This window comes from Chionomys nivalis, chromosome 16 (assembly GCF_950005125.1).
Source record: "Chionomys nivalis chromosome 16, mChiNiv1.1, whole genome shotgun sequence".
Lineage (NCBI taxonomy): Eukaryota > Metazoa > Chordata > Mammalia > Rodentia > Cricetidae > Chionomys > Chionomys nivalis.
Genome location: NC_080101.1, coordinates 52579866 through 52593034, shown reverse-complemented (window position 1 = coordinate 52593034; position 13169 = coordinate 52579866). Strand labels below are relative to the sequence as shown.

The window sequence follows — 13169 nt, the reverse complement described above, 5'->3', positions numbered from 1 at the left end:
TTTGGGAAAGCAATGTAATTTATTTATGTTCTAGAGTTCTTTGATGGAGCATTGGGTGATGTTTTTCAGACCTTTTGGCAGTAACCCCAAGTAACTTCACCTTCGTATGGGTGATGTAGCCAAGAGCAGCAGAAAGTTCCATGAGGCTGAGAGTTGTGCCCTCCTCAGGCTAATGTGAACGGCATGGAAGAGGAAGAGTTCATCTAGAATCATCTGAAGGAGTAAACAGCAAAACAGTGACTAAGTCCAATAAATGCTGTGCTTTGCTTTCCATTGGAGGTAATTTCAGTGCTATCAGATTTTGGTTAGGAAGATCAAGTGGCTTTTTGCGACCTTCTGCCTCATGTGTGCGTCATATCTCATTGCAAACAATGGGGCTTTCTCCTTAGCTAAGGGACGTGTGTAACATGGCCAGAATTCCCAACAGGCAAATATAATGCCCAGCTTGGTTCCTAACGATTCTCAGGGCCTTATTACCTGACAGACTTTCCTGCTCTTGAAAATCCCTTCGTGTCATCAATATGGTTCCTGTTTATTTACATAATCTTAGGCATTGATAGAAGCAACTGGTTGGTACCATTCTAGTGGGATACTGGGGTGCCAGACTGAAAGTCAGCTGATGTTCTTGAGGTCAGGGTCCACCACTTACCAGTGACCTGTGCGGAACTGGACAAGAACAGGCTTCTCTTGTCCTTTACTGGCAATTCTGAAGGCTGTTGAGAAGAAACTGTGAAATAGTCTATATTCCTAAGCTGATTTTCCCCCCTGTCTTTCTAATTTCAAGAGAAAATAAATTGCTACATTTTCATGGCCAGCTTGAGAGTAAGAATATTAACAAGAGAATACGGGAACCGACACTGGGCACATAGTCACCATCAGATCTAATCTTATCACAAGAGTGCTTGATCATATCTTGTTTCAGAGCCGCTGATTGTGTCGGACTGAGGGACTTTGTAGTGAAATGTTTAGAGAGTAATTAAGTCAGTTTCAGGGACCCACTCGGTGTATGTATGGACCTACATATATAACGCATTTCTTCTTCCCCTTTTCTCTTGTCTTCTGCAGTGGTGGGGAATAAAGAGGGTATCGTGCATGCCAGGCAGGCACTTTACCACTGATCTCCATCCCAACACCCAATGCAGGTTTATTTCTATGCTCTTATCTTTGAGATAAAAACATCTTGTAACAATTTATGCTGGTTAAGAAAGCCAGCAGAAAGAGCTTAGCTATTTGAGGGATCACGCTATTTTGAGACCTTTCAAAGAGTCTCTTTCATTGGCACATTTGCTCCTGGTCACTGAGCTAGCTAATGGTGAAACTCTTGGAAGCACAACCTTCCAGGAGGTTTCCATTCAGGCAGGCCTTCTTACACTTGGGTGGCATTTTCCAAGGGATACAAAAGAGGTATTTGAAGTCGTAAGACTGTTAGTTTTACTGTTGATTAATAATACAAAACAGCATTTAAAAAAATACTGAAACAGATATATCATGGAATAAGTTGCAGCATGGACATGAACTTTAATGTAGAACATAAAAGACTTCAGAAGAACTCTGCACTTGATAGGTGGATCCAGGTCTTTCCAGACAGACACGGTCTCCTCTGAGTTAGGCATCCTTTGCTGCAGTGTAGAAGGGCTTCACAGGTGTATTCTGGGAGATTCCTTCGTGTGAAATAGCAAAGTCAAAGATCTCCCGGAGGGAACTTTTCTTTTGTTTCTCCCAGCTGAAAACTTCTGGTTCAGAGGAATTAAGAGAACTCAAGGGATGAGACTTTAAAGGGATGTTTTTTAAAAAAAATTCATTAAGACTTAAAAACAAAACAGACAGAAATCTTCCTATGAACCCTTTAGAATGACAGGGAAAGACTCTAGGAAAACAGCAGAGACTTTGAGACTGGGTAAGGGTCCTGATCTTAAGCAGATGGAGCAGGGTTCTCAGTAAAAAGCCTGACAGACACACGGAGAGTCGGACAGTGGTTATATGGCAAGGCAATGAGTCCACTTATGAAGCCAGATGAATAAAAAACAGAGATTCATTGATAGGAGCCGTTAGAAAACAACTGCTTCATGAGGCTGTATGACGAAGACGATCTTTGTAGCTTGTTTGCTCTTCATCTAACAATAGATATACCTGCTTGACTTTGAAAAACTATATATAGAAAATTCAAATACTCTAGATTTACAAAAACTGATCAACATGTAGTCCTTAGACACGAAAAGAAGTATGCATAATAAAAATATCATTGAATAATGACTATACACTCTTAAAGGTTATGTTTTGAAACAAACATGAAAACCATTAAGAAATTCTAAACACACTGGGATCAAAGAAATGTTTTAAATTAGTTTTGACATCAGGACTGCCTGGATGTTAACAAAAATCAAAACTCATTTTCTTATCTGAGATTTAATGACCAGAAGCTATTAATTTAGAAATATTAAAGACTTATATTAGATTTTAAATATTTGGGCTATTTTTTCCTGAATGGTTTTCTTTTTAAAAAAGAACAAAATTTAGAGTTTTTTCCTTAAACAATAAGCTTTGTTTTTAGTTTGTCCTGTTAGTCTCCCCAATTCCCTGCACTGTATGCACACTTGAGCACACATGAGCACACTTGAGCACACATGAGCACACATGAGCACACATGAGCACACATGCACAGAATGCATTTGGCTGAGGCAAAATCTGCACGTTGCCAGGAAACGAGAAATCATTGATTTGAAATTTTAAGGGGACTTAGAAATAATTTGGTTTTTGTTTTTATTTGGGTACAGGTGATATCAGCAGAGATTGTAGAGTTATTCTGGACACTGCATGGCTGGTAGTTGCTCCTCAGGAACTAGAACCTTTTGATTTCCACAAAGCAAGGTGAGTGTCCAGTGTCTTTGCATTCAATGTGCTCCGTAGGAAAAATGCCAGAAATGACTTTCAGCAAGAAAAGTCCTGACCTTTTCTAGGGAGTTCTGGAGCTGGAAACCTGAGAGAGCCTGTCTAGTTATTGTAATTACTGAGAGCGCTCTGGCCCTGCTTGGGAAGGGTCAAAGCCTGCAAGAGCAACATTCTTCTGTGACTGGTAGTGTCAGCCTATACCTGTATTCTATACTGAAGAGTATCTAGTGGTTCATTTCCAGACCTGGGCTCCTACAAGATGACTTGTTTTGGGGCCAGCTCTGTCAATTAAGGGAGCTTTACTTTTAGTTTGTCAAGAGTCATTTTATGGAATTTCCATTTTGACAAATCTTAACTTGTATGTTGGACACCAGAGGAAAACAGCCATGTTTGCAGTGCCAAAAGAATTTTTTTAAAAATACATCTGTTTTAAAGATGATTAAATTCCAAATGTGGAATATCAATTTGAATTCTTAAAAAAATTTATGATAGAATCTTCTATCCTCTTTGAAGTTTATGGAAACTGAATTTCTGTAATAGTCTGTGACCTGGTATTTAGTTTATAGGCAAATTGTTCAAGCTTAAATTCCAAATGCTTAATATCTGGTCATTAAATCTTACTACTTTTCATGGTTTATACTTAACAGCACAGATGCAACAACTAAGCAAAAGCAAAACGGAAAAAAAATGCCCTCTGAATTTTATTCCAAATAAATAAAAATACATATAAACATACCCTCTGAATTATCTCCCAAATAAATAAAAATACTGTATTCCTTTAAACAAACATAAGAGCTTTATAATCCAAAGCAAGATGCACAAAGTGTGTTAAGAAGAGGTCGCAGATTTGCAACAGGAAGTCTGGACAGCTCCTCCAGGCAGCGGCTGGGAAGGAAATACCTGCCTCTCAGAAACTTGTGTCCCTACGCTCTTGACACTTTTGCATCCAGGCCTATTTACATAGTTATTCATTTTGCAAGGCAAAGCACCTTACGCCCCATAAGCATGGACACATGCAACGGCATGTCATCCTTCCATGTGCACGTCCTAAAATTCATGGTTATGTAAAAGTTAGAGCCGGAAAAACCTGCCTACAGTTCGAAATGAAAGAATCAAAAATGTCAGACATCGCAGAGCGCTGGTTCCTAACAGAGCTCTTTATTGGCTCGCTGTACTGGATTCGGTCCTGTTTGTTACAAAATGCAGTCTTGACTCTTTATTTAAACAGTACTTAAACTAAGCTGTTCATGCCATGCAAAAATAACACTTTATGCACTGTTTTTTTAGGCGAGGGGTTTCCCATATTCTAGTTCATGGCATTACTAATGGCATTAGAAACAAGTTTTTTTTTTTTATTGCTTTTATAACTAGTCACATGCTGGTCTCACGAGTGGGACAGTAACCCGTGTCTCCTGGGTTGGAATGAATTTCTGGGGCAAACAAGTGGTTCTCCATCTTGTACCCTTCTTGACTACTGTCCTTTTTCACTTCACCCACAGCCTGGTAATTGTCTTGCCTACAGTTGTGGTCTGTGTTCAGAGGGGAGGAGGAGCCCACACAGCCCTCTTCTCTTACTGGGTTTCTGGCATCACCAGGCTCATTTGCTAAGCAGTTGGGACTGGAGTCTGTTTGCTTGTCTGGTCTTGACCTTTGGAGGTCCAAGAAGTCTTCATCTTCTCCAGTGTCTATCTCAGTGAAGCTCCTCCTTTCTCTAGGAGAGAAAGTAAACAGTTTTTGCTTGGGAAACCGAGGGGATAGCCCTTTGGAAGGTCCCTGACAGTGTGCGGAAGCATCAGCACCCAGCAAGGGTCTCTCTCCCTGGGGCAGGGATTCTTCTAGAAGGATAGTACTGATGTGCTGAGGGGTCGTGAGTGGAAAGTCAGCGGTGGTTACTGGCAGTGGCCTGGCTGTGCTGGGTGGGGTCTGGGGTGCACTGCCTCTATTTTCCTGAAAGTTCACTTTGAGGGATCTGGACTTGAGGGGGTTGCTCCCTTTCAGCGAGCTCTTAGGGCTGTCGGTGGCACTGTCAGATTGCAAAGGACCATGTGACGTCCCAGCATCGAGGTTCACAGTTATATCAATCGGGGCATAATCTAGTGTGGCCTCCCTGGCAGCGGGCCCCTTATCTCTGCTTAGTGTTAGAAATGGAAGCGCCCTGACTCTTTGGTGCTCGTCTGTCCCTGGGAGGTCAGTGAGGAACTTCATCTGCAAGTGAGAGGCAGAGGGGGGAGGCAGGGGCGACCTCTCGGTCTCAGTGAAGTCGGTGGCACAGCTGGTGAAGCTGTCAATGCTGGAGGTGCTCTTCATGTCCACGATGACCTCGGTCTGTGCCACAGCCAGCTGCTCCTGTGGGCAGACCACCTCTTCCATTTCTATCTCCTCCTCATATGTAGATGGCCTCTCGGGCTGTTCTTGGCAGTCTGGGTTTGGGTGGGAATGAGGCTGTGTCTTGGTGATTTCATTGTATAGCATCTCCAGCTTCTGGGCACTCAGATGCTGTGGGCTGGAGGAAGAAGTGTTGTTCAGCTGTTCGTGGGAGTCTTTTTGGCTAACCTCCTGGTATTTATTCTCATAGGACTTATTGGAGCTTGTTTCTGACAGAGCCTTCCTGGCCCACTTCCACCGGCTGGGAGACAGGTGATTATCATCCACAGAGTCCTTGATATTAGCCGACTCTCCAGCCTTCTCCACCGCCACGTCTATCAGTTCCATACTTCGAGCAAAGGCATCCTTTAAGTTCATAGAGACAATGCTGCCATTCCTTTTGGCTCTTTCAAGAGCCTCTCTCCTTTTAATAGCCTTCTCCTGGCGTTTTTGCTCCTTGTAGAACTCAGAGAAATTGTTTACAATGATGGGTATAGGAAGGGCAATAACCAGGACTCCTGCAATACAGCAGAGGCCACCCACAATTTTCCCTAACAGTGTTTTAGGGTAAATGTCACCATAGCCCACAGTGGTCATGGTGATGGTGGCCCACCAAAATGATGCAGGGATACTGGTGAATTTGGTAGCATCTTCATCTTTCTCAGCAAAAAACACCAAGCTGGAAAATATCATTATCCCCATAGCCAGAAATAATATTAATAAGCCCAGCTCATTGTAACTCCGTCTGAGGGTGAAGCCCAGAGACTGCAGTCCAGTCGAGTGTCTGGCAAGTTTCAGGATCCGGAGGATGCGCATGATTCGGAAGATCTGGACCACACGTCTCACGTTCTGGAACTGCAGCACACTTTTGTTGGACTCAGTGAGAAAGATGGTGACATAGTACGGTAAGATGGCCAGCAGGTCAATGACATTCAGTGGGCCTTTGAAGAATTTCCATTTGTTTGGTGAGGACAGGAATCGTAAAAGGTACTCCATGGTAAACCAAGCAATGCACACAGCCTCGACGTGTGCCAGCTTGCGGTTGTCACTGGGCTGTCCAAACTCATCGTTTTCCTGCAGCTCCGGGAGTGTGTTGAGAGACAGAGCGATGGTGGAGAGCACAATGAAGAGAATAGACACGATGGCCAGGATCTGGAAAGGAGAAGGAGGACCATATTAGCAAATCCTCTTTGTTTCCCTGGCAACCACACATGCAATGGTGGTTCTCGGAATGATAGAGAATGATCTTACTATTCCAGAAAGGCTTTATGAAGGTCACTTTACAGCCCAGAGTTCTCTAGGAATACAAATCCTTTGAGTTAATGTTGTTCAACAGCCTCAGGCACATTTAGATTTTAGCAATATGACAAAACCCGAGTTCTCCCTATTTGCCACTGTCTGAGGCACATTTGTATGGGTTCACCACCATTTGGATGGAGACTCCATCTAGTTAGCACACCTTCTCTTAGTGAGCTGAACTTTGCTTTTTTAACCACCCGGTTTGTATTTGCTTGAGTGAATTCTCTTACGTGCTACATAAGCTTGATAGAAAATCTCAAAGCTTTATCCTACAGGTAGGCACACTAATGCAGACCCCAAATGGAAAGAGGAGAGGCTGGGCTCTCCTTGTAAGAACAAATACTTTTCATGTGGTTAGCATTGACTTGAGAAGCAATTTGGGAAAGGCTTTGTCGGGTATGGAGATTTTTGGCTAATATCACTTGGGGGAAGAAGATCATGAGCTAACTTCCTTCAGGAAGATAGATAGTTTCATGAAGATGCTGAAGAACAGACAGATGCCATTACAGGACAGACAGATGACACAGTCTGATTAAAGGGCAGCAAAAAGGCAAGAAAGAGGACAGCATCAGGAAGAAGTAAGAAGAGGATACAGTGACTGAGTTTTGGAGTCTGCGGTCCAAGCTCTGACACTGGCTATGCCAATTACTCTGGGACCTTGGCCAGATTGTTTAACCTTCCTGGGTCTTTGTTTACAAACATGTGGAATGCTTGCAGCGGTCATAGTTACTTCCTGGTTTCTGTAACAATTGTATAGTATGCAGACATTGCTAAGAAGATGAAAGAGATCCAGGATTTCAGTGTAGAAACACAAAGGTCAGGAAAGGGAATGTGGGAAATCTGAATCCATACAAAATATAGAAAATGCAAAGGGGAATTTCCTGGTTCTAACTCAGTATTCTGGATTTAGGGAGGTATATAGAGAAGATTAAAGTTAGAGAGCAATGTAGGGTGTCCCTCTTTGCTTAGAAGACTGGAGCAGAAATCTCTTTGCCTAGTTTGGGCAGACTTGGTTTGGTCTGACCTTTATCTATGACTTTGCATGAATAAAAGTCCAGCACGAGGAAGCAATCCCCTGATGTCCTCTAAAGTTGACAGCTGTTATTAGTAACACTTTTTTACCTAGCTCTGAGAAAAATAACCAGATAGGGACTGTTTTACATAGAGGCCCGGCATCTAATTAACATTTCAAAGCTCCATGATTAAAGGTCTTGAGGCCATAGCTTATTAGATCGTGAAAACTCAGCTTGTGTTAGGTCTTCTGAATTTTTTCTCCCCTCTCTTTATACACATGTGTGTGTGTGTGTGTGTGTGTGTGTGTGTGTGTGTATGGAGGTGTCCATTGTGTGTAGTGGTCAGAGGACAACCTTAGGTGTCCACCCTCACCTTCTGCCTTTCTTGAGATGTGTCTCTTTGTTGTTTTTCTGCTGTGCGCACTAGACCATGTGGCTGAGAGATTCTGGGAGCCTCTGGTCTCTGCTGCCCATTTCCCTGTAGGAGTGCGGGGATGGCAGAGGCTCGGGTTGTACACCCAGCTTCACGTGGCTTCTGTGAACTTCTGAGAACTCGGTTCTCACACTGGCATGCCAAACGATCCTACCCACTGAGCCATCTCCCTAGCCTGCATTTTCTTTCCTTTATGTATGCAAAGTCCTCTACTTTTCTCTTCCTTACTCTTATGCTTCATTTATATCTTTTATTGTTTCTCTTCCTGTTCTTCTAGCTCCCATTTTTTCCTCTTCACTTGTTATAAAGAAAATCATAAGAGCATAAGGCATTTCAGAATGTCTTATGGATACTAAGTAGCTATGTGGGTCTTCAACTCCAAAAATGCTACTCTGTTAGCAGGGTTTTGCTTTCTCCTAGAATCAGGCTATGTGTTGTTTCTTGAGTGTGCTTCAGAATTTCCTATTGAAAAGGTGGAGCAGTTGGCCTGGAGATATGGCTCAGTGGTTAAGGACACTTCTGTTCTTGCCCAGGACCCGAGTTTAGTTCCCAGCTCTCATGGTAGGTGAGTACACACCTGTCTATAACTACAGTTCCAGCTCCTGCTCCAGGTGATCTAACACTCCTATGTGGCTTCTGTGGGAACCCCCTCTCCGCAGATACACACATGTACATAAATAAAAATAAATACAGAGGGATGGGTGACGCCAAGGAAACAGTGTCTTCCAACCACAGCAGAACTGACTCACACATGATCTCACAGAGACTGTAGCAGTGTGCACAGGGCCTGCATAGGTTCGAGCCATGTGGGGTCCCAGAACTGAACAGGGAAGTGGATATTAGCTCCCATTCCTAATCAAGAAGCTATCTCCAATGCACAACCGTTTGCAAGTGAATAACCAGTCTCAAGGGGTTGATAAGCCACACTTAAGGGCTGCCCCATACCCAGCAGTAGGTGGCCAGCACAGCATTAACTCCTTGGTGGTTTTCTAGATTTTTCTTTTCTGATTTCATATTGGTTTGCTTGGCAAGTTTTATCCCACTGGAATTTTGTTTGTATTCTGTTGTTTCCAGTTTTGCATTTTTCTGTTTAGATGTGTGTTTCTAGTATCTTAGGCACCATCTTCCAACCTTTTGACAAAGCACAGTAGGTCTTCAGTTTTCTTTGACTTCACAGAGTTAGAATTGTAAGCCATTTTATTTCTTAACCTATTTTTAACCCCAAAATGATGTGTAATATTAATCTAGTCTATCGTCTACGTGCTTGCCACCTGATAAAGATGGCTCCATTTAACACTTGGAAAGTTAGAAGACACTTGAATGGCCCTGAGTACATTCTTGAAGAAAGGGAATTATTGTTGGAAAAAAAAAAAGAAAAAAAAACAGGCATTGAAGCTCTTAGTAACCCCACACGTACATTAAGGAACTCAAAAGTACTAAAGTGGATTATCTGCTGTTTCATGTTGGAATTTCAAAGTGTTAGTTCTTGTCTTTGCTTTGACACAGGCACTATAGCGTGACATGGAGTTACACACAAAGTTCCTACACTTCAGTAAGTAGGCACTCAGAGTTGGCTGCGTGGATTTCTGTTTGCTACTGTATGCATGGCAGCCCGTCTTGCCTCAGTTACACCAACTTGCTAGTGTTATTTGTAGATAATGAATGTGTTGTGGTGGGAAGAAATGCAGGGCAGGGACTAAGGCGCATGCCTCTGCTAGATGTGAAGACAATCCGGTCTCAGATCGAATGAGATGCCTCGCCTGCTTGTGAGGATGATTGAGTGCATCATGAAGGAAACCCTTGGGAAAACAGAGTGTGGTGAATGCAAGGGATGCTGGAGATCTTTCCACGCCACTTTCTGTTTGTCTCCGAGAACAGATCTGAGGATTCTAGGGTGACTTCAGTCTGACTGTGTAGCTGAGGATGAACCTGAACTTTCGTTACTTCTGTCTAAGCTTCATAAGGGCACTGGTATTGTTGGTTTGCTCTACTCTGCCTTGTTTATGTGCTGCTGGAGTTGGATGCCCTGTGTATTCTAGGCCAAGTACTATACCAAGTGAGCAAACATCTCCCTTTTAAATACGATTCTAGACCTGCTCTTGGAGCCCAGGCCTCTAATTCCCAGTCCTCCTGCATCTGCATTGCAGGTGCTGCCATTACAGAGGTGGACCACCACAACCAGCTTCCTGTCCATAATTTTTAACAGTTCCAAGCATGTTTGTTGACGTAAACAATGATTGTGTCTCATTTTCCTTCTGACCCATACTACCTGCATGGCCAGTATTGCAGTTTGACAGAGGTTGCCTCATGCATTAAAACATGCAGATAGTTCTGTAGCCTGCTTCTGACGTGTGTTCATCTGCTGTGTATCCTCCGATCTTCAGTCTGCCACAGAAATAGACAGAAATTCTGGGCTTCGCCTGGAGAGCTCCACTTGTATTGCCTCTCTCTTCCCTCACCCGGCCTTTCCCCTCAATGTCAGGAGGTGAGTGAACCAGGTTACAGCCTCTGAACTGCTATGCATCACTCTGGCTCCTAATGGGGCGTGATCTATGCTTTGGAAGAGCCATGGAAAACACTGTGGAGAAGAACAACCTAAGAATTTTCAGGGTAGGGATAAGTTTAAAATAACAGGAAGGAAGAGGGCTGCAAAGAGCATTCTTAGAAGCATGAATAATCTACTTTCAGAACAGGGATGTGCTGAGCCTATCAGCCAAATGCCAACCCACCTGTTGAAGGAAGAGGCAAGGATTTGGTAAGAATATCATGATTTCCATACACCCATCTCCCGTGTCTACTCCCCAAATGACTCCTGGGAACAGCCGAGCTAAAAGTAAGTGCACGGACTCCCACTGCAGGAAGAGTCACGTGGTGGCCTTCAGTTCCAGCCTCTCATTTTCTTTGAACCTCACGGTGCCTACCTTTCTACAGCTGAAGGCTGAAGTCTGGCTAACTGCCCCCTCTTCTAATGTTCCCTTGGCTTTCCCAGAACAAAAGAGGCTCCACACTTAAGGTCTCTCAGCCGATTTTCACATATAGGCAAGACTCCTTCTGCTCTAATGTCACATGTCTCAACGAAAAGAGCAAGCATCACGATAAAATTCAATTGCTTGCAAGGTTATGATGGCCCTAGCAATTATGTGACTCCAGAATTCAATTCTCTTGCAGCTTGTAGGCTGATTAGATGAAGGATTGTCTGTGCCCACAATGCTTTCTGTATGAGGAGAAGAGGACTATGAGGAACAACCCTGGTTGGACTGCTTTGCGTCTTCACACACAAACCTAATGCTTTTGAATTTGGATACGGTTTTGCTATTTTGCTGGTGTCTTCAGAAATAAGCGTAGTTTCGATATCCGTGATATGTTTCGGTGTCTGAAAGGATTACTATTTAGGAAGCAAGTCATTAGGTGAAGACTGACACATGGAATTCCATATTATTCTTAGACTCTCTGCACACATAGAAGCGATAGTGAACTGGAGATTGCTGGAGTCTCACACCCACTCCAGGGATTAGGCAGTCCCTTCCTAGGGAACTGCTTCTTTGGGAAGTCTTAAGGAGCCTAAGAGTGAACATGGAGACTGGCCAAGCCTGGCAAAACACAGATGTCTCCTCTGTGAGCCCTTTCTGAGCCGAGTCATGAATCCCTTCTGTGACAGCTGGTCTCCATGAATATTTAACTAATTAAGTTTGCTTGTTTTTGCTGCCCTGTTGGAGACCGAGCCCAGAGAGTTGCATGTATTAGACAAGACCTCTGTTACTGGACTACCTCACAGTCTCCATGAAGATTTAGGCCCTCCCCTTCAGCAGGAATGATAGGGTGTGGGGAAGGAGGCAAGAAAAGGTCCAGGGGAACACATCCTTCCAATGGGTTTTTACCAAGCTCAGCTGTTTAGAAATTGTCCATTATAAAAATCAAACTGAAAGAAAAGTGGGAAACCCAAAGAAACAAAGATTTAGGGAATATAATAAGGGGCTGGAAGTAGGCAGAGCTGGTAATCATATATGACAGAGGATCAAAAGCTTGAGATTGAACCCTGGTTCTGACACACTGTGTTCCTTCTCTGACCCTGGACATCAGAAGCAGTTTTTCTGAGAGTCAGTCATCTTGTGTAGAGATTGCAGAAAATGAAGCCCTTGCTTTGTTTGCCTAGACAATTTTGTCCTGAGGACAAATTAACAAAGTGCGTGTTCAATTCTTGTAAATTGTAAAGCACTAACTCTATTTGTTATTATCCTTATTTGAGAAGTTCCCAAATCATATGTCAATTCCTACTGAGCCAAAAGAAGGATCTAGTTCTTTATCCTGTCCTTGTTCTGAAAGTCTACATGTCCCCTGCCCCCAATATCCTACAAAAGACCACGTTCGGGTACATGGCATAATTAGGAAAGGCAGAAAAACAGCAGTGTCTCGGATGTTTGGTGCCAATGAACAAGACTTCCCATAGCTAGGCTTTTCCTAATAAGGGCAAACCCTCTAATATGGCCCCTTCTTCCAGTGGCCTGGTCAGCTCAGAAGATGGAGAGACACCCCTTTGAATAGTTACATGGAGTATTAGCTTCCTGTGTTCACTATAAATGAGGTTCATGAACATTTTATGCACTGACTTGAACTTGCAAATTCTCCTTTTGCAACCTTATTTATACTTGAAGAGCTGCCTTTATTTTGCAGAGTATCCCAATTTAAGAGATAAAAATACAGAATTTTTAGTTGTATTTAAATCAGATGTTTATATGGGCTGTACTGAAAATCCATTTGATGTTTGTATGAAATTCAAATTTAAGAAAGTGTTCTGTGTTTGATTAGGTATGCTGACTTGGCAGTAATCTCTGCTCTAAGATGTCTGAGCTGATTTAATTTTTAATGATTTGTGTGCACAGATCTCTGTGTTTGAGTTTGTGCATTTGAGTGCAGGTGTCTGAAGAAGCCAGAAGAGGGAATCAACCTGATCCCCTAGAGCTGGCATGACAGGCAGTCAGGAGCCACTTGACATGGAATTCAGTTCTTCAAGAGCTGAGCCATCTCTCCAGTCCCCAACTAGATCATTTTGCTCTTGGGTATCCAGAAGAAGGAACTGAGGGACTTGAAGATGAACGGCAGCTGGGGTGTAGGTGTGTAATGGTGGCTCTCTGTGACAAGCAACAGCAAACTCATATTCTGGGGAGTTCTTT

General features: G+C 43.2%; 1 protein-coding gene across 1 annotated transcript in view; it reads right to left on the bottom strand.

The window, feature by feature from the left end:
- Window positions 1–768: 768 nt before the first annotated feature.
- Kcnb2 (potassium voltage-gated channel subfamily B member 2) overlaps window positions 769–13169 on the bottom strand; it is a 419924-nt gene continuing 407523 nt past the window's right edge. Inside the window, exon 3 of the mRNA XM_057791190.1 lies at window positions 769–6405. Within this exon, the coding sequence (XP_057647173.1) occupies window positions 4261–6405 (2145 nt within the window). The 3' untranslated portion in view covers window positions 769–4260. The remainder of the gene's footprint in view (window positions 6406–13169) is intronic.